At 37.8% G+C, this 25,618-nt stretch overlaps 2 protein-coding genes across 3 annotated transcripts; one reads left to right on the forward strand and one right to left on the reverse strand.

The window, feature by feature from the left end:
* The first annotated feature begins 1,177 nt into the window (after positions 1-1,177).
* On the forward strand, positions 1,178-12,974 carry slc29a3 (solute carrier family 29 member 3). The gene is made up of 7 exons (XM_028468104.1): positions 1,178-1,298; positions 5,051-5,157; positions 5,224-5,588; positions 8,204-8,286; positions 8,484-8,710; positions 9,720-9,882; positions 11,293-12,974. The coding sequence occupies exons 2-7, from the start codon at positions 5,142-5,144 to the stop codon at positions 11,909-11,911; spliced, it is 1,473 nt and encodes a 490-aa protein (XP_028323905.1). The 5' UTR covers positions 1,178-1,298; positions 5,051-5,141; the 3' UTR covers positions 11,912-12,974.
* A 966-nt stretch (positions 12,975-13,940) lies between these two features.
* psap (prosaposin) lies at positions 13,941-24,261 on the reverse strand. 2 transcript variants are annotated; one of them, XM_028468102.1, is made up of 15 exons: positions 24,109-24,261; positions 20,945-21,078; positions 20,793-20,867; positions 20,587-20,712; positions 19,364-19,564; positions 19,147-19,290; positions 19,004-19,060; positions 18,725-18,730; positions 16,838-16,996; positions 16,059-16,151; positions 15,810-15,993; positions 15,514-15,677; positions 15,351-15,431; positions 14,529-14,636; positions 13,941-14,465 (listed from the first exon to the last, which is right to left on the reverse strand). In XM_028468102.1, the coding sequence occupies exons 1-15, from the start codon at positions 24,140-24,142 to the stop codon at positions 14,430-14,432; spliced, it is 1,602 nt and encodes a 533-aa protein (XP_028323903.1). In that variant the 5' UTR covers positions 24,143-24,261; the 3' UTR covers positions 13,941-14,429. The 2 variants fall into 2 exon arrangements, with proteins under 2 accessions (XP_028323903.1, XP_028323904.1); XM_028468103.1 differs by lacking the exon at positions 18,725-18,730.
* Between the last annotated feature and the right edge of the window lie 1,357 nt (positions 24,262-25,618).

Raw genomic sequence — 25,618 nt, forward strand, 5'->3', positions numbered from 1 at the left:
TTTTTTTTATTTTTTTTATTTATTTATTTATTTATTTATTTATTTTTTATTTATTTATTTATTTATTTTGCCTAATCAGTTCAATTGTACCCATTTTCCTAACTTCATCTACATCTACCTTGACTTAAAATAAATAAATAAATGTATTTAGCAAGAATTTGCAAGTTAACAACACTGTTTATAGTTAAATATTTTGAGGCACTGTAGGCTCAATTTTTGATCAATCAAATCTATGAGAAAAATGTGTGTAGGATAGTCTGACGATTTTCTGTTTGCTGTTAGGAGTTAAGGTTAATACATTAACAGTTTTCTTCATAATTTGCAATAGGTTTAAGGGTATGAATGTGTTCTTACAGTATAGAAGCTACATTTTGGTGAAAGTTGCAAAACTGTAGCAAAATTTTGAACTTTCGAGACTTCCTGTAGCACCACCTTGAAAACTATTGGCCTGTTTTAGCAGCTAAGGCAATCTGAGTTGAAAGCTTTTATTTTGAAGGCCGGATAACTTGGTCAGCTGACCAGAATCAGTTCTGCTCTGAAGGTGTTTTCCATGGTTTTCAGTCACAGACCGATTATTTACACACATAAACCATTTATCTCCAGTGTTACTCAGTGAGTCAGGAAGCTAGCTAGCTGGTCACCACCATGGGGAATACCTGAGCTATTGAGCTCTGTTTCTTTCAGAGGGACAAGAGGGAGGTGAAACAGACATATGAAATAAGATAACAATAATAGTAGCTAGGGAGTACTAATTTAAACAAATGTATCTATTTTTTTCTTTATTCAGTCATAATGAGAACCATTGGATTATCATTCAATATTGCAGTTCCTGCATTGAGTGTATAAGAAGATCCAGTTAAGCGAGTGACCGGTAGAGGGCAGTAATACGACTTGTAGCGCCTACACTTTACCGGTGTCACGGTCTGAGATTACGTCGTACTGACATTGTATATGCGCATACATGCGCATGCGCGCCCATGTGCACTGCCGACAAATTGGAAAAAGTGAACGGACACGTGTTTTATTTGTTTATTGGATTATGTTAGGGTTATAATCTCAGCACGGATGTAAACTCAGACTGACTTTACCTCCGTGCTGAGATTTTTTTTTTTTAAGCAAAAAAATAATTTTTCGGTAGTGCGCATGCGCATATGTGCCCATATGCAATCTCAGTACGAGTGAACGCAGTACATGACACCGGAAATAAATAATAAATAAAAAAAAAAAAGAAGAAAAAGAAGACGAAGTAGAAGAAGAAGACCTCAGAGAAACAGACAGCACAGCGGAACAAAACGCAGGTTTGTGTGTTTATGATTCGTGTGTTTCATTAGGTTGAAGTCCGGTTGGTTCACTGTCATTGTTTGTATCGGCGAGGAAGAGTCTTGCCACTTTTTCTTTTATTTTACGGTCTTTACAGCTGTGTGTACACTCGTGGTGTCAAACCCACGGCCAGCGGGCCGTCACCGGCCTTTATGTGCTTCAAATATTATGCTGTTTATCTTCTTGTTCATCCTTAGATACCCTTTAATTCTGTATTCTTGTGCCAATTCTCAGGTCAAGCTGCTTGATGCATTAAAAAAGAATGAAAAGAGTACTATCTGTTTTTAATGTACGCTTTAAATGTATTCCTTTTTTTTCTGTGGTTTGTATCTATTGTCTGGTTATCATATGGACTACGAGTCTGGAATAAAGCCTATCTATCTATCTATCTATCTATCTACTTATCTATCTATCTATCTATCTATCTATTTATCTATCTATCTACTTGTCTATCTATCTATCTATCTATCTACTTATCTATCTATCTATCTATCTATTTATCTATCTATCTACTTATCTATCTATCTGTCTATCTATCTATCTATCTATCTACTTATCTATCTATCTATCTATCTATCTATCTATCTATCTACTTATCTATCTATCTATCTATCTATTTATCTATCTATCTACTTATCTATCTATCTGTCTATCTATCTATCTATCTATCTACTTATCTATCTAACTATTTATCTATCTAGTACAAATGTCCAGGTTTTATGTGCACACAAGTTCACCTTCTGGCCACAGTGTGTACAACAGATGGCCATAAAATTATCAATTAAATACATTGTGTTTTATGTCAATAAATAATAATGATTTGAAATTTGAAATCACTTTATTATTGACCATATAAACAGTACACTGTTTGTTATTAAATAGTGAAATGATCATTGCAATACTGTACAGAAGTGACTGGAGACATTTACAAGCTCATTTGGCCACAGACTAAACTTGTAAATCTAGAACAATTGTGTCAAGTATGGAGGTGGTTTTATTTATTTTTATGAAGAAACAGTAATTCCTCCTTCAATACCTCAAATACAAAACATTCAAATAATTTTCTCTGCCTCAAAGCCTCGTTACTTTTAGTATTAGTTATAGTGTTGTTATTTGAAGAAATAATAATAATAATTATTATAGTTAATTATAATAATAATTTGTATTATTATTATTATTTTGTTACCTTAGTTTGACTCCACATCTAGTGGAATCTTTCCCCAACAAATAATTTTTCTACTTTGCATAATACAAATGTCGTAAATACATTTTAAAAAGTATGCTTTATCTGATTAATCGATAGAATACTCAATTTAAAAATATTTATATATATTATATATACGCCCTTACTTCCATTGTCAAACTTCATACAAAAAGCATGTAATACATTTAGGTAAATAAACCAACTGCTCATGTGTATGTAGGTATAGTAATAAAAATACTTTTTAAACAAAATAATCAATTTTGTTTTAGTTTTTACTTTTCTACTACCTGGATGATTTAATAAAAAAATCAACACGTGAAAACATTTATGTATTTTTTTGTATTAAAACAAGTTGGGTTTTTTTTTGCTATCTCTAATAACAAGTTGTTAACCTTTTCTTAAACTCGTCCAGCTCTTTTAGATCAAATCAAATAAATCCGGATGTGGCTCCCTTAATGAAAACATATAACACACTATCTATATAATGTCTTTTCTCTTTTTGTGGGTCAGTCGTGGCAACAGATTTACAGTAGTTTGAATAAAGTATGAAAACGGGAGTTGTTGCACTGCTTTTAAGGAAAAACAGTGAGTCTGTAGTTGATGTTATCTCAGCATCATGTGAACATTGGTTCCTCTAAAGCGACACACTTAAAGCAAAGTGTGCAAAATCAGCTCTGTGCTTTCCTTCAATTGTCTTACAACCACCTAAACAGAGATCCTGTGTTTTAAGGAAGTGATGCTGGCTGAAGCTGGGTTTTTTTTCCTCTTTGTTCAGATTACTCATGTGTGGCTGACGTGGAAACACTGTGATTTCTGTCCTTTATTGTTTGTAGATTCACATCCACAGAGCAATGCAACGTTAATGTTTCTGTAATTTAAAACCCAAGTGATCTGTTTATGATGATTACCTCCCTGACAACAGATCCTACCTGATCAAAAACATTAAATACAAGCAATAAAAAGCAGTTAACACGGTCAGAAACTGACGAATCAGGTTTGACTTTTATAACCTAATAACTTCTCCACATAATTGAAATCAGACGGTCTTTTTCCTTGACACTGAACCTGTTCACAAATAGGTCTAAACACTTACCACTGAGCTATTTTGGTGGACAGGAATTCAACTCTCTTGCTATGATTCCCAACATTAAACCAGCAAAGCATCTTCTGATGAGAAAAGTCATTGGTTCAAATATTCCCTTAAACACATTAAAGTCACACGCATTAGAAACCTGGCTTGGTGGAAGGGGGATATAGGTTTGAGCTCCGTTGGTCCGTTTGAGTTAAAGCAGACAGTTTTTCTCAGAAACTGTTTAAGATAGGATGACCAAATTCAGTGTGTGGCTTCAGGGTATCAATACCTTGATGGAGTTCGAAAATGAGAAGTGTGCAAATATATCATGATAATATCGTATTGTGATTCGTATCGTATTGCAACATCCTTGCCAATACTCACCCCTAGTGACACTCCAGTTAGTTAACTCACTCAGTGCGTTTTTTCACGGGGATTACTAGAAAACACCCTGGCGGAAGTCCCTCATCAATATCTAAGCTGTGGGGTGTTGTAGTGACCAACTGTGCTCTGAAGATAGCAGCAGTGCACCTTCAGATGAGAGATTAGCCGCTGATGCTACCCAGCAAAGCAGGAAGAAGTAGGAAAAAGGGAGATTATGGCGCTACAGAGTGATATTGTGACGTATCCAGCAGCTCACAGCTCCACATACTAACACAGAACATGTGTGGACCTGAGTGGATTATTGATAATGTTGTGATCGTGAGATAAAACCTGCATCAACTAACCGGGCCAAACGGGTCATCCCTGTGTGTCGGGAGGAGGGGTGTGGAGGGTGGTACAAAATACCCCCAACCTGTGAACCAGATAGCAAAATTATAGGCGACATGTAGGAGGTAGCAGCGCACCTTTGGATGAGAGATCATCCATGCTCAGCAGAGCTCAGAGGGAGAGAGGAATGGCGTTTATGAGACAGAAAATGGCGCTACGTACGAGAGTTGACATTCCCAACAGCGCACAGCAGCGGACACTCGACCAGAGCATGTGTGAAACTCATGGATAGTGTGGTGATGGTGAGATAAAACAATAATAAAAAAAAGAGGCAAGCAGTGACACTCTGCACTTTGAGGAGGAAGAGAAAATTGCGTGTGTGCAGACTGATGGAAGAGAAAGTTGGAGGAATGCCAAAATACAGAAATACATTCAACTATGAACCAGATAGCAAAATAATAATAATTTTGCCATCAAAAGCCTGGTCTCAGTGTTTTTTTTTAATGTTTTATATAAGGAAACAATGTTCAGATGTTAAAGTTGTTACTAAAGCAAAAAAATAGCTTTAAAGTCACTGACAGGGTTTTTTTTAGAAAAAGGCTTTTTTCTCAGCTTTTTGCTCTGAAACTGAAGATTTGTGTAAAACTTGCTCTATTCAACGGCTGATTACAAAAGAAATCTGAAAATGGCTGGCACTGAATGAGTTAATACAACCAGTCAATCATCTGTTTATCCCATTACAGGTGAAACTGCTGAGTTTGGACCAGTGTGTGACCAGGAGGAACGAACCTCATATCATGGCTTCCTGACAGCCTGTGTGTTCATGGATCATGGATGAGCTCAACTAACTGTAAGTGTTCTCCAAAGTCTTAGTTTGATGATAACGTATGAAAGTCAACATTTTTCTCTCCTGCAGCTTTCTTTTGTCCCTCTCCCTCTGACTGTGTAACAATGGATGGCTCAGCCCTTCTGCAGCCCAGCCTTAACTCTGCGTATCTTCCCACTGCTCTGGACAACAATGTTACTTCTGATGATGATGAGGATAAGAGCCAGGACAACAGCCCGTCTGCTTCCCTTCTCCCAAAGCATCCCTCAGCGCCTCTGGCTGTGCGCTACAGTCCGGACGACTCTTACTGTTTGGTTTACATCTCTTTCTTCCTGATGGGCATCGGATCATTGCTGCCATGGAACTTCTTCATCACAGCCAGACACTATTGGCTCTACAAGCTCAGCAACCACACGGGTCACCAAGGCAGTGAGGAGCCACGCTCAGACCTCAGCGTGAGTCACACTGCACACACATTTCAGCGTGGTTTGTGTGTGCGTGTGTGTGTGTGTGTGTAAGAACACATTGGATTGGGCAATCCTGCATGGATTTGACATGCGTCTGTGGAGACCGTGTGACAGTCCTGTGACAGATGGTAGAACTGAGTGTCCTTTCACATCTCTATGTGATGGAATCAGACAGAGGAGATGGAGAATGCTTAGTCAGGGCAAATGAAGGGGAAAGAGTCCATCAGGCAAAGCAGATCTTTGTGATCACGGGTGTGCGTGTTTATTTGATGGAGCAGAGTAAACATTAACAAGTGTGACATCAGTTAAAGCACATTCTGTAAGGTTGACTGAAGTTCAATGAAGACAACAAAAGCTTTCATTCTGTGAAACTTGTTACTGAAACCTTTGTTTAGTTGATAGTTAAAAGGGCAGTATTATAAAAATTCACTTTATAATGGTTTTACTACAGTGATTTACATTCCTTTAGCCTCATTCAGAGGGACAAAGTTGAAAAAGTTTTCTCCCTCTCTTGTTATTCCACATTTTGTTAAAAGTCAGCTCCAAAATAGCAAGTTGGCTTTTTGCCCCAATAATATGTCATAAGGGGGTAACACTTGTGTGTTTGCTCCTGTACTCCTTCTGGCTTTTGTCTTGCAGGTCCGTGGGATCCTCAGTGTGGAGTTACAGAGTCTCAACAACTCTGTCTCCACCCTTTTCTCTGCACACACCCAACACAGCATAACGTGGATGGCTGTTCATCATAGGAATGGGATCCACACAAGGTTCCTGCTGCTTAACAGAAGGTTTTCCTTGCCGCCATGATGAATTCATGTTGGGTGTGGGATACATATGTATGTGTATATACGTATATATGCATATGTGTGTATCCATAAAATGAAGAGTCCGTCCTTAAGACTGCTCTACTGTAAAGTGTCTTGAGATACCATTGGTTATGATTTGGGCGCTATACAAATAAAAGATTGATTGATTGATTGATTGATTGAACACCTCCTCCTGACAATCCTGGCTCCTCCTACCCTATAAGAACGTGAGCTCCTCCCTCTCAAACTACCTCACAGCTAAAACAAACACTGCGGTTTAATATAGAATATATATGTTATACTTTATTGTCACATATGTAAAGCTACATACACAAAATGTGTTCTCTGCATTTAATCCCTCCCTGAGGAGCAGTGGGCAGCCACTGTGTAGCACCCAGGGAGCAGTTTAGGGTTAATATAAGACTGATCAACATCCCACAGTGATGGACCCAGGGAGATTAGAAACCAGTGAGCTTACGATTACAAGCCTGCTCCCTTAACTACTAGTCCCTTATCCACATATATAATATACTAGGGTGAGAAGGTCAGTCATCCGGGAGGAGCTCGGTGTAGAGTCGCTGCTCCTTCACGTCGAAAGGAGCCAGCTGAGGTGCTCAGGCATCTGTTCTGATGCCTCCTGGTCGCCCTCCCTCAGGAGGTGTTTCAGGCATGTCCTACTGGGAAGAGGCCTCGTGGAAGGCCGAGGACACGCTGGAGGGACTTTCTCTGAGCTGGCCTGGTGTCACCCTCGGGGTTCCCCCAGAACAGCTGGAGGAGGTGTGCGGGATCGGGAGGTCTGGGCATCTCTGCTGAGACTGCTGCCTCCGCGACCCGGCCCTGGATAAAGCGGAAGAAAATGGATGGATGGAATATATTTAGGTTCAGTATATAGATAATCTGAAGAGCAGTGTAATCACCTACAATCAGTTCCATTTTTAGTAGCCGTTATATCACCTCGTATCGCCTTTGACACGATCTGATGTGTTTGTGACCCAATGTGAGTTTGGGAAAATAAACCTCCAATACTATGTTCTTGGGGTTCTTGGAACAAATTGAGACGTTTGAAAAATAGAATTTCTACTGGACCTTTAAGAACACTTACCAAGCTAAATTATATCAGTTTATTACTTCTGACAAGGAGCTATTTTTTTATTTATTTATTACCAGCGTTTACTTATTTATTTATTTCTAGAAAGTTAATTTTGTCTTCTTTTTTTAAATATGTTAAGGTTTCATTTATTCTAACAACTTTTTCAGGAAAGTTACTTTGAAACAGAACCGCTCTGTAACGTCACACAATTATGCAGTTATATATCACAGATAAAAACTACAGAACAACCTGAACAGCAATAACAGTAACATTTGGGTGTGGGATGGGGGATTGGGGGGGGATTGTTCACAACATTTGCAGAAAACAAAATATTTCAAGTTTAAGTTTGGTTATCACCTCTTTGTGTGAGGAACGTTTCCTGTGGTGCCAAGAGAGCCTCACATCTGTCCCTCTTTGAAATTTACTTTGATCTCCTGACATGTTTCGACTGCCAACTGTCAGTCTTCCTCAGGGGCATCTGCTGATCACTTGTTTTTCATGTCTTCGTGAGTTGGCCACGCCTAGACAGAACTCACAAAGACACAGGAAAGTGATAAGTAGATGCCTCTGAGGAAGACTGACAGTTGGCAGTAAGGAGATTAAAGCACATTTCCTGAAAACAGTTGTGTAAAAAAATTTTAAAAAAATTACATTTGTTGACGATTATGTGAATGTGTGTGATGTTGTTTTGTGTTTTTTTTATTTCTCAGGATTACTTTGAGAGTTATCTGGCCATTGCCTCTACGGTGCCTTCAGTGCTGTGTCTCATACTAAACTACATCCTCATAAACAAGTCAGTGCTACAGTTACACACACACACACACACACGCACACACTGTGAGCCTCAGTGGTCTGGAACATTAAATTACTGCACGTATCTTTACACTTTGTGGCTCTGGGATTCCAGTCTAATCTAAAGGATTCTGTATGGCTGTTGCTCTTCTCTGTCCAGGTTGCTGCTGATTAGTGTTTTTGTGTGCTTGTGTTCAGGTTGTCTGCAAACGTACGGGTCTTCTCCTCTCTGTTTGTCATCTTGCTGGTCTTTCTGGTGACCACGGCGCTGGTGAAGGTGGACGTGTCGGACAGCACGATGGAGTTCTTTGTTGGCACCATTATCTGTTTGGCCATCGTCAGCGGGGCCTCCAATGTGTTCACTGGCAGTGTGTTTGGCATTAGTGGGCATTTCCCCATGAGGATCTCTCAGGCATTAATATCAGGTAGAGTTGTTGTTTAATCTGAGCGTTTTGTTGCACATTATCTAGTGCAGGCATGGGCAACTGGCGGCCCTCGGCCTAATTTTGTGCGGCCCCCAAAGTAAATGCACAAAATGAAGGAAAATGCACAAAAAAAACCAATAATACACAAAAATATTACAGAAAATAGTCCAGAAACATACAAAACTACAACAAAAATTAAGAAAACAACAACAATAATACAAAAAAAGCATCCACATAACACAAAACAATAACAGAAATCCAAAAAATACTCCAAATAACACAAAAGAACAGAAATACAAAAAACTCAATAACACAAAACGACAACAAAGTACACAAAACGACTCAAAAAAACATACAAAATTACAACAATAGTAAACAAAAAACAAGAAAAAAACAAAAAAATGACTCCGCAAACCCGCAGTACTACAAACAAAAAAAACAACAGAAACGCACAAAGTTGACTCCAAAAAACAAAAATGACAACACAAATACACAATGACTCCAAACGACAGACATCTTACAAGAAAAATACACAAAAGGACAACAGAAAGGCACAAAATGACTCATAACAAGCAAAACAACAAACGGGGGAAGGGGAAATAGGTTTGAGCTCCATGCGTCCGTCCGTTTGAGTTAAAGGGGACAACTTTTCTCAGAAACTTTATAAGATATGATAACCAAATTCGGTATGTGGCTTCAGGGTATCAATACCTTGATGGAGTTTGAAAATGAGAAGTGCGCATTTATTTTTTCCATTTTTCTTCACTCCGTTTGAGGTATCTTCAAAGGGGACAGCTGCTTTTCTTAGGAAAATATTATCGCATCAGAATTCAAATTAGTAACTATCTTAAAAGGTTTCTATGTACACATCTAAGTTCTTAGATTTAGGATTTATAGGAAAAGATTGTGAGTCATGACAACCAATTTGACCCTTCGTTCTAACAAACACATTTTTGCGGCCCCCCACCTCTGATCTAGTGTAACATTGTTTTGTGTTTTCTTCCTCCAGGGCAGGCCATGGGAGGCACTCTGAGTGCAGTAGCATCAATAATGGACCTGGCCCTGGCAAAGGATGTGACTGACAGCGCTATGGCATATTTTCTCACTGCAGACTTCATTATTCTGCTTTGTATCATTGTTTATCTATTGTTGCCCAGGCTGGATTACTCAAGGTCAGTTCCACTAATGCTGTGTTTTCATCTTTCAACGTAGATTATTATGTATCCTGGTGCATGTCATTTTTTATTTTATTTTTTAAAGTTACTCACCATGGTGTTATTCCTGTATCTACCACCAGGTGGTGCCAATAACAATACAATATTCTAGATTGTTCCCCATTTATCCCATTAAAAAGTTAATCATTTTACCAGCATTTTTTGTCAGTTAGCAAGATTACGTCAAAAGTACTGAACAGATTTTGACAAATTAAACACCATATCTGTCAAACTCAAGGCCCGGGGGCCAAATCTGGACATTTAGAGCATCAAATTCGGTCCGCAGGATGAAGTCAGAATTACAGAAAACATGAACGTGAAATATAAAAATACCAAGTAATACAGTTGTAGATATCGCAGCCCTTCCAAATATTTAAATTAAATCGCAGAAATCTTTATCTTATTCAACATCCTGCAATTTCATTAAGATTCTTCCATAAATTTTTCCCAAACTTAATACAAATTGGTCACAAACTCAAGGAAATTTAAAGAATGGATATCATCTGTGACTTCCATTACTTAAAATATATTTATAGGGCAGAATGATGTTAAAATTGTTGACTAAAATTTGCGACCCACTTGAGATCAAACTGGTCCGTATTTTGGCCCCTGAACTAAATAAATATGTTTGACACCCCTGCCTTACGCCATGGAAGATTCCATTAAATTCTGGAGAAGATCTGGATGAATATACTGACTGTTATGAAATTTGACTGTTATGTTGAGTTGGTTCCTCAATAGCTACACAGTTTAATCTGGATCAGATCCAGATTGTGTATTTCATGGGGATTTAATAAAAGAAATTGGGGTGCCATACATTTGGACCTACTGTATTATTATTAATGGGGATAGAAATTAAATAATGAAAGTGTGAATAATCATAGTACTATGATCAGGATCATTGATAACTGCCAACATGTGGCTTAGAGCAGTGATTTTCAACTGGTGGGTTGGGACCCAAAAGTGGGTCAAGGACCTGTACTGGGTGGGTCGCGGAGAGCTGGTCAAAATTGTCTTTTATGTTGGACTTGTCTTTTATTTTGAAAGAAGGAATTTATACAGATTTGTGTTTTAAAAAAGACTATATGTCTGTGTGTTTTTAACATCTATTCAAAAAAAAAAACTAAATTTGGTTGAATTCTAAAAAAAAAAAAAAGTGGTTCGCGATTTAATGACCGTGGGAGAATGTGGGTCCCAGGGTGAGACCAGTTGAGAACCCCTGGCTTAGAGGATATTTGGTGCTTGGTGGATGTTTTTGTTTGTGAATTTAACCTAAAGTTTCAACTTAAACTCTGGTGTTTGGAATGTAGTTGGCGCTTGAGCCAATATTTGATATATTTGTTTGGTTGTTTTGTTTCTCCTCTTTAGACACTACATGATGTCGGCCCCGTGCTGCAGCAGCAGCTCGGTGCCGTCAGAGGGTGGAAGGACTACAAACACGGTCCCCCCCTTGTATCCCATCCTGAAGAAGACGTGGGTGTTGGGAATGAGCGTCTTCTATGTGTATTTCGTCTCCATCATGGTCTACCCAGCCGTGTCCACTGGGATCCAGTCTATCCATGGGGACAGTGGGAACCCCTTGACCACCACGTACTTTGTGCCCCTCACCTGTTTCCTCCTGTACAACTTTGCAGACTTTTGTGGCAGGCAGACCACAGCCTGGGTCCAGGCCCCCGGCCCCACCAGCAGGGTCCTGCCTGCACTGGTGCTCTGTCGCACAGCCATCGTACCACTGCTCATGTTCTGTAACTACCAGCCCAGGGACCACCTCCACACTGTTCTGTTTGCTCACGATGCATTCCCTGTTATTTTTAACGGCTTGTTAGGATTCTCTAACGGGTACTTAGGGTCACTGCCCATGATCTATGGTCCAAAGGTGGTTCCACGGGAGCTGGCAGAGGCCACAGGCGTGGTCATGTCTTTCTTTCTCGCTCTAGGTCTGGCCTTTGGATCAGCGTTCTCTGTGCTTCTCGTACACTGTATCTGAACTATAACAGCTAGTCAGCTACCTCATGGAGCAGAGTGACAGTCCCCTCAAACCTTAGAGGCATTCCTGTTTATCCATTAGTCAGCTGTCAGTCAACTCACCAATAAGCTTCCATTTTTACCAGTGATTAGGGCTGGGCGATATGGACCACAACTCTTTCTCAAAATGGCAATATATACGATATAAATCGATATTTTAAATTCAAAATGCAACACAGGCACATTTATTAACAAGCAGCTGCACAATATGTGCCACTTTGAACTTTTTCTCCTATAAGGGACAGCATGTGTGAGTGAGTTCTGTATTGTGGCTTTTTTTTTTAGAGGAGAGTCTGAGTTATGATACACTGTAATCCATCTAACGGTGCTTTTCATGCTGTTCTGAGACGTAGGAAAAGCAGCGACTCCTAAAATGAGTATTTACAAACAAAATTAGCTATGAAATAAAAATATATCGATACAGGCGATATTGTAATTTTCTATATCACCAAAATGGAAAACTCCATATATCTTAGATCTCGATATATTGCCCAGCCCTACTAGTGATGCGCCGACATTACGGCCACTAAAAATGGCTCAAAAGGTCATTTTGAATCTCAATACATGTGCACTAAAGCGTTTTCATTTTTTTATTTTAAATTCTGCATTGTTGAAATGCCAGTGCTAAATATATATTTTGCAATTTAAATTGATTTATTCTTTGAAGCTTTAATACTAATTTATATAATTGCAATGTTTCACTTTTAGTGAGGTTAGTGCACATTCAGAGCCATAAATGCGATGGAACTAATAATTTGCGTAATCATTTTTCGGCCTTGGCTTTTTCATTCTTGGTTTTCTGTTTCGGCAAAGAATTTTCATTTCGGTTCATCCCTCACTTTTACCCAAACATAATCTGAACTTTATCCCGCTTTACACCAGTTTGCTCTCAGGGACTTTTTTCCACCTGTGTTAAAGAGTTACTGTGGATCAGGATTGGGGTCAATTACATTTTTCAGTTACAATTATGACTTTAATTACAGTGACAGCATTTTTTCCAATTACAATTAAATTACTTTTTTTATCCTCAAAGTTCATTACAATTAGGTTCTCAATTACTAAAGTTAAATGACAATCATATTTACTGAGTCTGAAAAAAATAACCTAATAAAAGATAACCTTCCTCTTCTGTTAGCATTGTTAACAGGTCCTAAATTAGCTGTAAAATACACTAAAAACAAATATCTCATCTATTTTCTTTCCTATCTATTGGTTGCCTTATTAAGCTTCATCATCAATGAAAATATAGGTTTCAATATTTTTTGGTGTGTATTTTTTTTGTCAGTATACCGCTTAAATTAAGGTTACTTTTTTTTTTTTTTATTCTAAAATGTGGGAAAACTTGATATGAAACATTTTAATAATTCATCTCGTGCAGAACTGTGACATGTTTATGCAGTTTTGCCTTAAATTAAAATGTACATTGTTTTTTGTAAACTCAATTACTATTTAATGATTGCAACAGATTTTTAAAATTACAATGATCACGCCATAGTTGTGCTTATTAATTACAATTATATATGACCCCAACCCTGCTGTAGATGTTAATTTACACGATAAATCTTTGTGCCATACTTTGTATTTTCTGTTAAACACACTAATGTTTACAGGGGTTTTTCCTTTACATCAGCTGACGAACATCAATGGATTTCCTTAATTATTAAAGGGGTTTTCTGGTCATTAAGTGATCAAATAATGCAAATATCACATTACTATTGTACAACAAAGATTACAAAGAGTAAATAACGACTTAACCAGCTCGTACTGCATGTAGGACCTGGTTACACCAGTAGAGGGCACGAGTGGTCCAGTCAAAAATCACTTTAAACACCTTACTCTGTATTTGTTTATCTGATGCTGTATCACTATGTCGGTGCTGTGGTAACTTGATTGTTTTTGACGACTTGAATAAAACCATTCAACATTGAGAGATTTAAGTTTCTGATAAATACTCCAAGTAAACATTGTACTTAATCACAAGAGAGACAACATGGCTTTAGATCATTTTATTTTGTTAAAAGTTCACTGATCAACAGACGATTGGCTGAGGAAGATGCTGAGTGTTAGAAACATGGATTTACAGCAGGAGTGCAAACAGAACAAACTCAGACCAGTTACTTCCAAATGTACTTCTAAAAACTGCGTAACACAATCAAAGAGCCAACACGTCAAGAGGAAATCCAAAATAAGCTTCACCAACAGGTGACCCATCAAAATACTTCCAACCATTGGAACTTGTGTTTAGTTAAACTAAATCATGTAAGAAGTCATAACTGACTTAAAATGCATCAAGCAGTGAATTATTAACAGGCCACTGTACACAGAACCCATATCCAGTCTTTCCACATGTATTTAAACATCAGTTGCAGTTTGTTGAGGCTATTAAAATAAACCTGAAGAAAACACTAAAATTGGAAGCAGCACACATGTATTTCTCTTTAATTCCCTACAGGTGATTTATTTTTGGTGCTGATCCTTCTTTATACCCACACGTGACGTTTGCAGTGAGTCACAGCCTGGAAAACAAAGACAAAAAGGAGTTAGACAGGATATTTCCTCTATGACGTGTTTTCACTCACATTGCACAGAGACGCCGTCTCCATGTTCTTGCACCAGAACGCAGGTCCCCAACTGCACTGCTCTGTTCCCAGCAGCCTTTTCACAGCACCAGGACAAGCTCCCACTTTCTATTACAGTTCACAGGAAATAAAAATACAGTCAAAGCATGTTTGCATTTTATTTAACCATGTACATTTCACAACTGGTTCTCATCATGATAAACATCAGGTCTTAAAGGGATCTTATTGTGTAAGAAAAGAAACTGAAGACAGCAACGATGATGAGTAGCTGCACATTTGTCTCAGCACTTACAGTCCCTGCCATTAATAATTCATTGTGTTCTTTTATTTATCCACCTTTTATTTAAAAACCCAAATCCCACAAGTGTTACTAGAGGTGATATTGTGAGTTTTGTGTTTTTTAAGTTGCTTTGATTGTGCACGGCAAAATGTTTAATGTCTTGTGGGATTTATGCTGTTCATTTAAGTTTTGTTTGAAAGTCTTTATTTTTATTGAATAAGCTTTTGTGTTAGATCAGATTAAATTAGCAGTTGGATTTGGTGATTTGATATAAATAAAAATAATAGTGATACATTTGTTTGGTTACTTTAATGAAAGGATACCGACAAAACTGTGATATCGTTAATATCATTGATTAATCGAATCGCAAATAAAACAAATATGGTGCAAACCAATGTGTTTTGTTAGGCATAGATCATATATTAAAGACATTTCGAGGGTTTTAGGCCACATTAGCATTTAAAAGATCCCATCAAGGCACCACCAATAAACTGATTGAAACAGTTTTGCTACAGCGTTGCTTAATAATTGACTCTTTGTACCGTGCACACAAAGTCAGGGTCCATCATCTGCAGCAGCAGCTGGATAAGCATTGGCTCGTACTGTTCAACGAACTGGTCACACTGTGGACAGACACACACAGAGAGAGGGGATGTCAGGCCTTATGTCAAATGTAAGGTGAGTAAAGGAAACACTAATGCTCACCTGAGTCTGATAGGACGAGGGTAGGAAGCTGCAGACTTTTCTCACAGCCTCCCCGATCTTTGCCTCGGTGATGTTCTGCTCCAGCACTCCATCGATGTAATTCACAGCCATTTTACACACGTCACAGTAACCGCCTGCCTTGAAGCGAGTCTTGTCAAGTTCAGCTGGGAGAGTTAAAAAGATAAAGGGTTGGTAAATATTGGTGAAAAAGTCACTGTACTGTGGCTTGAAAAAAAAAAAAAAAAAAAAGACAGTTTCTGCTTCCCCTGATGATAGAATCATGATAAGAGTCTTACCAACAAACTGGCGGCTGGCGTCGTTGCAAAGGCCCAGGACGGTGCAGACAGTCTTGGGATCAGCCTGTTGCACCAACAGCTCGATGATGGCCTGACCGTACGTCTCAATCAGATCTTTGCACTGAGTGGACAGGGTGGAGGGCAGGAAGGTGCAAACCTGCTCCACTGCCTTGATCACCTCCTCCTGTAGTGGAAACACAGCTTAGCTGATGCGCTACGTGTGATAAACTGGATTAACAGACATATTACCTCAGTCGCATGATCCTGCAGCATCTCCTCCAGCTGCTTCATCACAAACTCACAGATGGTACAGGAAGGAGACTCACGCACACGCACCAATGGCTGAATGACAAAACCATGGAGAACTATACCATTATATCCATTTTACATTGTAAACAACATTAATTAGACGTAATAATTTGAACTGTAAATGAATACTTTAATAAATGGAAAATTACTAAAAATAAACTCTAAAAAGCGGAATGCCAAAATGAGACGTCAAAAACTAACATAAAATCTGTTGCTCAATCAGGAAGTGTGGAAATCTAATGAGTAAAAATATGGGATGTAAATTTATAACCAGTAAAAACTCCTTAAGCCACTTTCATGGTTCCCACACTTTTTTCCACAATGATTTTTTAAAACTTCTCCAAAATATTTTACCAAATTTTCATCACTTAGTTCTGAACCGCTATGAAATATTCAAGAAAAATGAGCAGGTCTTTCCAGTGTACTAATGTAAGAGGTCTGACAGTGAGTTGTTTTTACTTATATTGTTTGTCCCGTAAGTAAAACATTTTTATTTTCTGAAATAAATAAAAATCTGCTTAGTTTTAGTTGGTGTTTGAAATTACTCAACCAAATACATTTAATAAGAATAAAATATTCCAAACAAATATCTTCAGTCTATGGATGTGCAGCTTTATACAGCAGCTTGCAAAGACATGATTATTTGTATCATCTCATTATGTGGTACGGTCATCTTAGCAGCTATTGTGATTCCTTGGACACCGTCCATGTGCACTAACCTTCAGAGTCTCCTCAGAGGCAGAGACCCCTTTGATGGCAGGGAAGAGTTTGGCAGCAGGTACAACGTTGGCGGTCTTAGCGGGCTGCAGACTGAGCATGGGAGTGGATTTCTGCACGGCATCACAGACGCCTAGGAAGGAGCAGACCTCTTTGGGATCCTGAGGGTAACCAGAGAGTCATGTGTTACTGGGGATGCCATGGTGTCTCAAAATATTGAGAACAACCAAAGCATCACTTCATGCAGTTACGATGTCACGTGCACGTGCGTGTACAGAGCCCTGTACTACAAAGCTGGGTTTCCTCTTATCGCACTTTAAGTCCTGGATATGGTCTGAGCGAGTTTAAAAGCTCCACCTCCTGACCAATCAGATCTCTTGGGAAATAACCGGCCAAATATTCAAAGATCCTGGTTGGTGCGCAGATATTCATTCAAGGTATTTATAGCAGAGCAGAGAATCTCAACAAGAAAACTTGCTGCGCTGCAGAGTACAACACTGGAAATTAGTTGTGTCCCGATCCGATATTGATAATGTATATTGGTCCATTATCAGCCAGAAAACAAATATCGTATTTTATCAGACTGAAACTAAAATCTCTGATACAAGCACTAGGAAAAGTTTTTGCCCAAAGTTGTCCCCACCATATACTGACAGTAAAACAATAACTGAACGTGAATTGTTGACTATTGTTCCACAAAATAAGTAATAAAAGTATGTATGATTCATGCTGACATCGTATCAATATCGGCCAATACTCAAGGCTGCAATATCGGTATCGTATCGGAAATGGAAAAGTTGTATCGGGACATCCCTAGTGAAAATACTTGACTTTTAACTGCAGAAACATGGAATCCAAAACTACTGCCGTCACAGCGTGGAATCATCTGTGCAGTAATAAAGTGAAGCTGACTGATTAGAGCGCCATCTATTGACCAATGAGATAATATTATATAATCTCACAAGTTTACGCTTTAACAACCAGTAATTTCCTGCAGCAACAGTGTTGCTTTAGGCCTGGATTATAGATTTGAATTCTTCATATAATTTTAAAAATAATTGTCCATTTCTCCATGTTTGCGATTGCTCAGATGCTACAAACTCAACCTAGGGATTTCCAATCTGGTTCATATCATAGGGTTAGTCAGTGGTACCCCACTATTTTTGGTTCATGACCTCATTTTGATATTACTAAATTTCTGGTGATCCCAAAGACTTTTTTCTATGGTTTGTTTTTGATCATGTTTGTTATACTGTGCAACACATACAGAGTAGCAAAGATTAGCGCACAGAGTGACAAAATGTGCAATCTCATATTTTTATACTGCGTTTTATTTTTAGTTTTTTTTTTTTTTAGAATACAATGGTTTTAGATTGTCGGTTTTAATTTAAAAAATAAAAATTAAACATTTAAAATATATATTTTAATCACATTTCAGGCAACCCCACATGGGATCACGACCCTAAGGTTGAAAAACACTGGGTTAAGTTAACGCGTTGATATGTTTGGTTAAGTTAAGCTAGCTAACAGAGAAATCCCAGATATGTTTATCCAGCTTCGTAGTACAGGGCCCAGGTGTTAGCGTTTCGCTATAAGGTTACTTCTACACATTTGATATTACACTGTTATGGAAAGAGTTTGTATTTTTATATATAAAGACCTTATCACAGTAATCCCAGTGCTATTAAAGACCAGTAGATCTTTATCTGCTGTAACAGTGGCTCTCTATTCTATAGAAGAGTCAAATCAGTGATAACTAAAGGTCCCACCAGTGTTAGATCAGCATTCTCAAGCAGATCTTCATTATCAGGCGTGAGGTGTGAGGTGTGAACAGCACGAGGAAGCAGAACTAAGGGTTAGTGCTACAGGCTGAACGCAGAATGACCTACCTGTTCCTGAGGGGAGGGGGCAGCAAACAAACCAAGAGCAGGGATACGTTAAGGGATGGTAAAAGAGGGAAAAGACAGATTAAAAATTTAAGGAAGCATTTTTAATGACAGTAATTAAACTGATTGATCAGCAGTGCCCTGAGGATGGACATTGGAGAAAGGAACTCCAAAGCAAACAGATCACACACACATTAGAATATTGAATATAGAGAATGAATGCAGTTTGAGTTAAACAGGGACATACTTTAAATTGATAAAATCATAGGACAGAAATCTCACCCTAGTCAATAGCTGCTGGACAATAATCGGAGCATACTGGCTGATGTACTGCTTGCACTGTGAAGAGGTAAAAAGCAATGTTAAAAGAGTGTTTTACCACTATATATCTAAAAGCATATCAGGAAAAAAAAAAAAACACTCACCAGATCAGACATGCCGGGTCCCAATAGGTCACACTGGCTTTCAATTTTCTCAATCAGGATGTTGATGTAGGTGGAATTATCCTTTGCTTCAGCCTGAGCATCGGTCAGGAGCTTAACACAGTCCTGGCAGACTGCATCATCTTTCTTTTATAAACACAAAGAACATTGATCAACAACAGCTGGTGCAGAGCTGCTCATGAGGCTGCACACTGTGTACCTGTTGAGGGCTCTCTTTTTTGGGGCTCTCCTGGGGGTAAAGGAGTCCTGGCACATTGAGGAGGAAGGGAGCGACGCGCTGGGAAAGATCCACCTGAGGGATCTCATTGGACACGAGCTGCTTCTGAGTCTGAAGCTTAGCGAGGGCCAGCTGCTCAGAGCGACACAGACCCATAGCACCACACGCCACAGCAGGGTCTTCCTAAAAAAAAAATTGAAAGTCACAAAAAGATGTTAAAGGGCATTAAGCCTTTTATGTGCAGACCCTGTAGTTTGGTGGGGGGAAATGTTCCAGTAGTCCTGCTTTATGGACATTTTTAATCTCAAATAGCCTAAAAATAAAAGTTGCTTTGTTGAAACCTGAAAAGAACATCTCTGCCAGGCAGTGGTTCTCCAACTTTTTTTGGGAACTTTGAATTTTCAAACCCCACCGACACCCATTGACCTCCCCCACCAAATAATCCTGACAAATAACACATTTTCAAATTTATTGAACCAAGAACAAGTAACATCATTTCATAATGTATCAAAAACTAAAGTAAACTAATCACCTGCATGAAAAACTAATTTTAAAGTGCATCAGTCAAAAATACAGGAAACAAACAAAGAAACACTCTGACAAAAAGCTTAAAAAAATAAAAATAAAAAAAAGGAAATTCAGTGCATGTATGAAATAAACCAACAGGGAACAAGTTTCATAATGCAACTAACATATTTCATGAATAAATTAAAACTGAAAACCTAAATTAAACTAATCACCTGCATGAAAACCAAACTTTAAAAGTGTTAGTTATTGACTAATAGTTTGCAATATGTGGCAAAAAGCTTGAAAAACAAAAAGAAAATGATTTTTCTCAGTCATTTTAAATAATTCTTGGTCACATATCTAATTCAGTTTAATAATTTAATGCACTTTTTATTTCTGCTACATTTTTAAGCTGGCATGAAATTGGAAAGTTTGTCGCTCCACATCTGTCATACCACTACTCCTCACCAGGGGGCACACCGCACACTTTGAGAAGCACTGCTGTAAGGTAACAGACTAACACACTATCAGCTCTGTTCCCATTAGGCTTTCATACATGAATAGCTCCTTTATGGCAGGCTGCACGTTGCCCCTACAGATACTTCTGCTTTCTCCTCAAACATTAGAGGAAAAAGAAAAACCGCATCCTTCTGGTAAAGTCCGAGTTGAACAGAACTAAAAACCTTAATGGTACTCACTAGTTCCCCAACAATGATATTGATGAGGATGGGGTAGTAGTCGTCCACCATCTCTTTGCACTCTGCAGTCAGGCCTGCGTCTGGTATGAGCTGACAGGCCTTCTCCAGGTAGTTGAGAATCTCAGCCTAAAAAAAGGACATGTCAATATGTTTTTCCCTTTTTGACGTAGAGCAGGATATTTCTCATCAAAATACTCTCAACCCACCTCTGTCCCGTTGTCTTTCAGAGCCTGCGCTACGACGGTCAACACCTCTTTGCATAAATCACATGGCACAGATTTCTGAAAGCAGACAGTAAGCCAGTTATTATTGTTACACAATCAGGGAGAAACGCAAACAACAAGCAGCTCAAACTCACCATCTGAGGTTTGTTCCACACACTCTGCTGGCAGTGAGTCACAGCGCCACACAAAGACGCAGTCTTGACATTTTGGCACCAGTAGGGGGGGCCGCGCGCACATTGTTCAGTTCCCAGCAGGGGCGACGCAATCGCTGCAAAGACAAACATAAGAATTAAAAAACAGAGCTTCACGTCATAAATCACATTAACATGTTTGCAAACCAATCACCCGTATACATGTCACTGTGCTATTCAGAACTACTGGTTGACTTATTGATTGAGTGTCTCAATTCTATGGGTTAGTAAATAATTAATAGGAGGATGTGTGACTTCAGTTATTTTATTCTATTCAATAAAGTTGGAACAGTGAAGTGATGATTAACTTCCTTAAATCTATTAGGGGAAGTCAGTAAACAACCAGTTTGCAGTAGAAGATCTTTTGTTTGATAGTGGTTAAAAACTAGATGTGGGTTCACGTCCATGTATTCACATTGATGACATGGCAAAACACAAAGTCCGCCCTAATGAACTAAATGCAGTAACGTATTTGTTAGTAAAGATAAAACTATAAAAAAAAAAAAAAAAAAAAAAAGTGGTATCCTCTGCGATTAGTGAACACATTAGTGAATATGGTGACAAATATGAAAGTGTACAAAAAAAAGGCATTAAAATACTATGCACAAGTTGCTCAGAGTTTCAGTCAGTAGTACCTATTTTTTTAATTTATATTAAAAAATAAATTAAAAAAAAGCCAACACATTTTCTTATAACTATAAAATTTATTCACTCAAATCTCTGTTCAACAAAAAGTACAATTTTAGGGACAATGACTCTTCCATCCTGTAGTTAATAAATAGAATGCAGCAAAGCCATATCCACATGAAAACAATACATTTTAATCAAAATGTCTGGTAAAGTATTAAACAAAACTCTTTCGCCATGCGACACTTGGTGAAACCTTCAAACCGCCCCCACAGGTCACTGCCGCCCTCGGCTCCAGTCACATGATCAGTGACAAAAACTAGCTGTTCTCATGCAGGCTGACTGTTCCAGTGATGACATAAACACATGAATATAGGACAACTGGGGACCCCATAAAACTCTGCACAACATCACCAACAAGTGACATGCTGTACAATTCTGAGTTTTACGAGAAGTCAGCAGAAATGTAATGAGCTGACTCTTCATCTTTGAAACATCAATGCTTCAAGTCACATGAAGGGGGAACTTAAAACTTAATGGAAAGTTTATTTTTGCAAGATTAGATCACATTGTTCAGCATTTGCCAAACCTAGATCACTCATGCAGGAATGCACCAAATGTGAAAGTAATGGATTACAAGTACTCGCGTCACTGTAACTGACTTGCTTTTATGGGTACTTGTACTCTTTTGATTATATTACTAAATCAGTCCTTTTACTTGTTGTACTTATATACATTTTAAAATAAGTAAATTCATTTGTTACATTTCTACACCCAACCATTACGAGTAGATTTTATTTTTTGTTTTAAAATGATCGACCAACATTGTGAAACTACAACACAACACATCATAGCCGACCAAACAGATTAAATGTAATGCAGCGCAGCAAAACAGCATTTAATGCTGGTTATTTTCTGAGTTTTAGAGTTCATAAATGTAGCTATACTTAGAGCCTGAGAATTTTTTGTATTTTGAATCGAATTAATTGGTGTTAATTTCTTTCCAAAAAGAATTTGACATTTTGACAAGACATTAGCGCAAGATTTTGTCTCTCCCTTTTTAAGTTTATTCATAAGATGTTTACTGTATGCAAGTGAATTGCGGCCATATATTACCAAAAATAAATGTGTGGGGTGAAAGTAACTGGTAACTTTTACTTTGAGTGTAACTTAACTGAGATACTTTTTACTTGTAATTGAGTATTTTATGTATGACTTACTTGTACTTAAGTAGAAGTGCTGTTGATTGAAAATGTACTTGAATGGTAATTACAGTACTCTTTAAACTTCTGATTATATGAATCAAGTACAACAATGAACAATCAACATGTTCCTTGTTCTTTAATGGTCTCCTTTCCTATAAGGAAGTCTACATGACAGTTTCTGGATCTAGTCCAAATAATTTTTAGAGAGCTAAAATAGTTTCACTTTACTGCAGTCTACGACATCCACAGCACACACTTTCTGTGAGGCATTTCTCTGAAAAATAAGATGCACAATGATGCATTATAATGTAAATTATTACTCAAATAATGGTAACCTGTGTGTGTGTGTGTGTGTGTGTATACACACAGCAGAAAGTGTAGTCTTCACTGACCCATTTACTTTTTTATTATCCAAGATAAGGCCATGAAGAAATGAGTTACTGGTATGGTGAGTGTGAACTTCATAAAGGGATAAAAAGCTGTAATGATGTCTAACATTTCTACTAATCCAAATGTGAAAGCGTGTTTTTAGCAGTGATCAACAAAGCAGTACATACTGTACACAACCTGACAACAGCTGGGTTATATAACGAGAAATACAACGCTGAAACGCAAACTTAGGAGCATTTTAATTCAAGTTTCGGCACATTTGAACAAACTAAGGAAAGCATTATCCGACTCTCATTGGTGTTTTATTTGCTCGGTTAGCTGACAAGCTAACGTTAGCCATGCTGTAACAAAATTCAATAACGTTCACACGGTAAAACATTATATAACCAAAAACTATATTTTCGCGAATGTTATATTTAAAAAAGATGAAATAACAATTTTAAAAAATTAACCTTCGATGTTTGTCCTGATCAGTGTTTTGCGTTTATTCGATTCCGTGTTGACTAGTGAATGAATCACATGATTGAGAAGCTCACAGCCATGTTGGGCAACAACTAACTCACTTTAGCTACAATTTTAACCCACATACTAAATATTATACATGGTGAAGAGGCAAAACGTAAACACAGACAAGCATAACTGCATTAAAACAGTGCAAACAACGACTTAAGCCCCCAACCGGAAGTCGGTCACAAGTTCACAGGACCACCAATAAATCTGTAACACCGACAAAGTTTTGTTATTTACCAGCGCTTCCGCGTTTTCACGTTGGTACCCACACACGTTACACAAGTAAAGAGCATTACATACACAATGAAAACTGTCAAAGGCGATGGTTAATAATGTACAAACATATACAGTCCTCTTATTGTGTGTGGTTAGTACCTGAAGACACGAAGAGCAGAGCGAACAACAACATGACTGCGTTGTTTGAATCAGCAAATGAAGGACGAAACGCACCGCAATGCAGACGGGGAGGCGGAGGGATACCTTTATGTTGTCTCACCGTCAGCTGACACGGAGCATGTGACTGCGCGTCAGCCTCAGAACAGCCAATGGGAGGGAATATAGACCCGTACGAAAACCAGCCAGGCCTCTTATCAGCGTCTGATCATTCTGGATATTATCTCATGAAAACGTTTAAATAATGACCAAGCAGACGCCTCTGAGGAAGACCAACAGTTGTCAGTCGAAACATGTCAGGAGATCAAGTACATTTTTGAAAAAAGTTTTCTGACTAAATTAAACCTTAACATATTATTCAACACAAGACAAAATGAATTTGCTAGAATTAAAGAACAGATGGTTTGAGTGTTTTTGGAGTCAATTAGTTGTTAATGTTTTGATGTTTTGTGTGTTTTCTTTGTCATTTTATGATTTTCTTTGGAGTCATTTTGTGTATTTCTTTGATCTTTGGGCATTCTGCTGTCATTTTATGTATTTTTTGAAGTGATTGTTCTGTATTTTATTTAAATTTTTGTTCTTTTCTGTATTTTATTTAAATTTTTGTTCTTTTCTGTATTTTTCTATTTTTGTATATTTTGTTCTCATGATAGGCCATTTTTGTGTATTTCTGGTGTCATTTTATGAATTTTTGTAGCCATTTAATATATTTTTGGCAGTTTTAGAGTCATTTTGTGTATTTATTTTACCCTTTAGTGAAGTCTTTATTTTATTTATTTTTTGTATTTTTCTGTCATTTTGTCAGTTTTTTTTTTTTTTGTTTGTTTTGTTTTTAAATGATTGGAGTCATTTTTGTTGCCGTATTTTAAGTCATTTTGCTTGTCTTTAAATTACTCTTTTGCATTTACCGGACTACAAAATTAGACAGAGAGCCGCATGTGGGCCCCGAGCCGCCAGTTACCCTTGTGTGGTTTACGGGGTCACAGTTCAGAGATGACCTTTTTCTGTTGGAATATTGCTCATTGCACAATGATCTGCTTATTGGGGAGTTTTTTATGGTGCAAGAATTCTCAACCTGGAAAAACATGTTCATCAGAGCCAACATTCTATTCAGCATTTCCTTCCAATCACCAGATATGACATAATGCACTCCACTATTTAGAGCAGAGGTTGTGGTCAGGACTCATAAAAAAAATATATATATATATATAAATATATATATATATATATATATATAGCATACTTATATTGATTTTTATATACGTCTCATACAGTTTCAAAGCTTTTTAATATGTACTTTTTAATCGATTTATTTGAAATTTATTGACGAAAACTGCACATTTTCTTATAATAGTGTGACTATCACTTATTTTCTGTAGTCCAGCAAGAGTGAAATTGTCCCATATTTTCCTTTATTGGTATTTTTTTCCTCACTTTTGGTCATGGCTTGTTATTTAAAGGCGACGTTGGTCCTGAAACCGGCAAAGTTTAG

Source organism: Gouania willdenowi, chromosome 15, assembly GCF_900634775.1.
Source record: "Gouania willdenowi chromosome 15, fGouWil2.1, whole genome shotgun sequence".
Classification (NCBI taxonomy): domain Eukaryota; kingdom Metazoa; phylum Chordata; class Actinopteri; order Blenniiformes; family Gobiesocidae; genus Gouania; species Gouania willdenowi.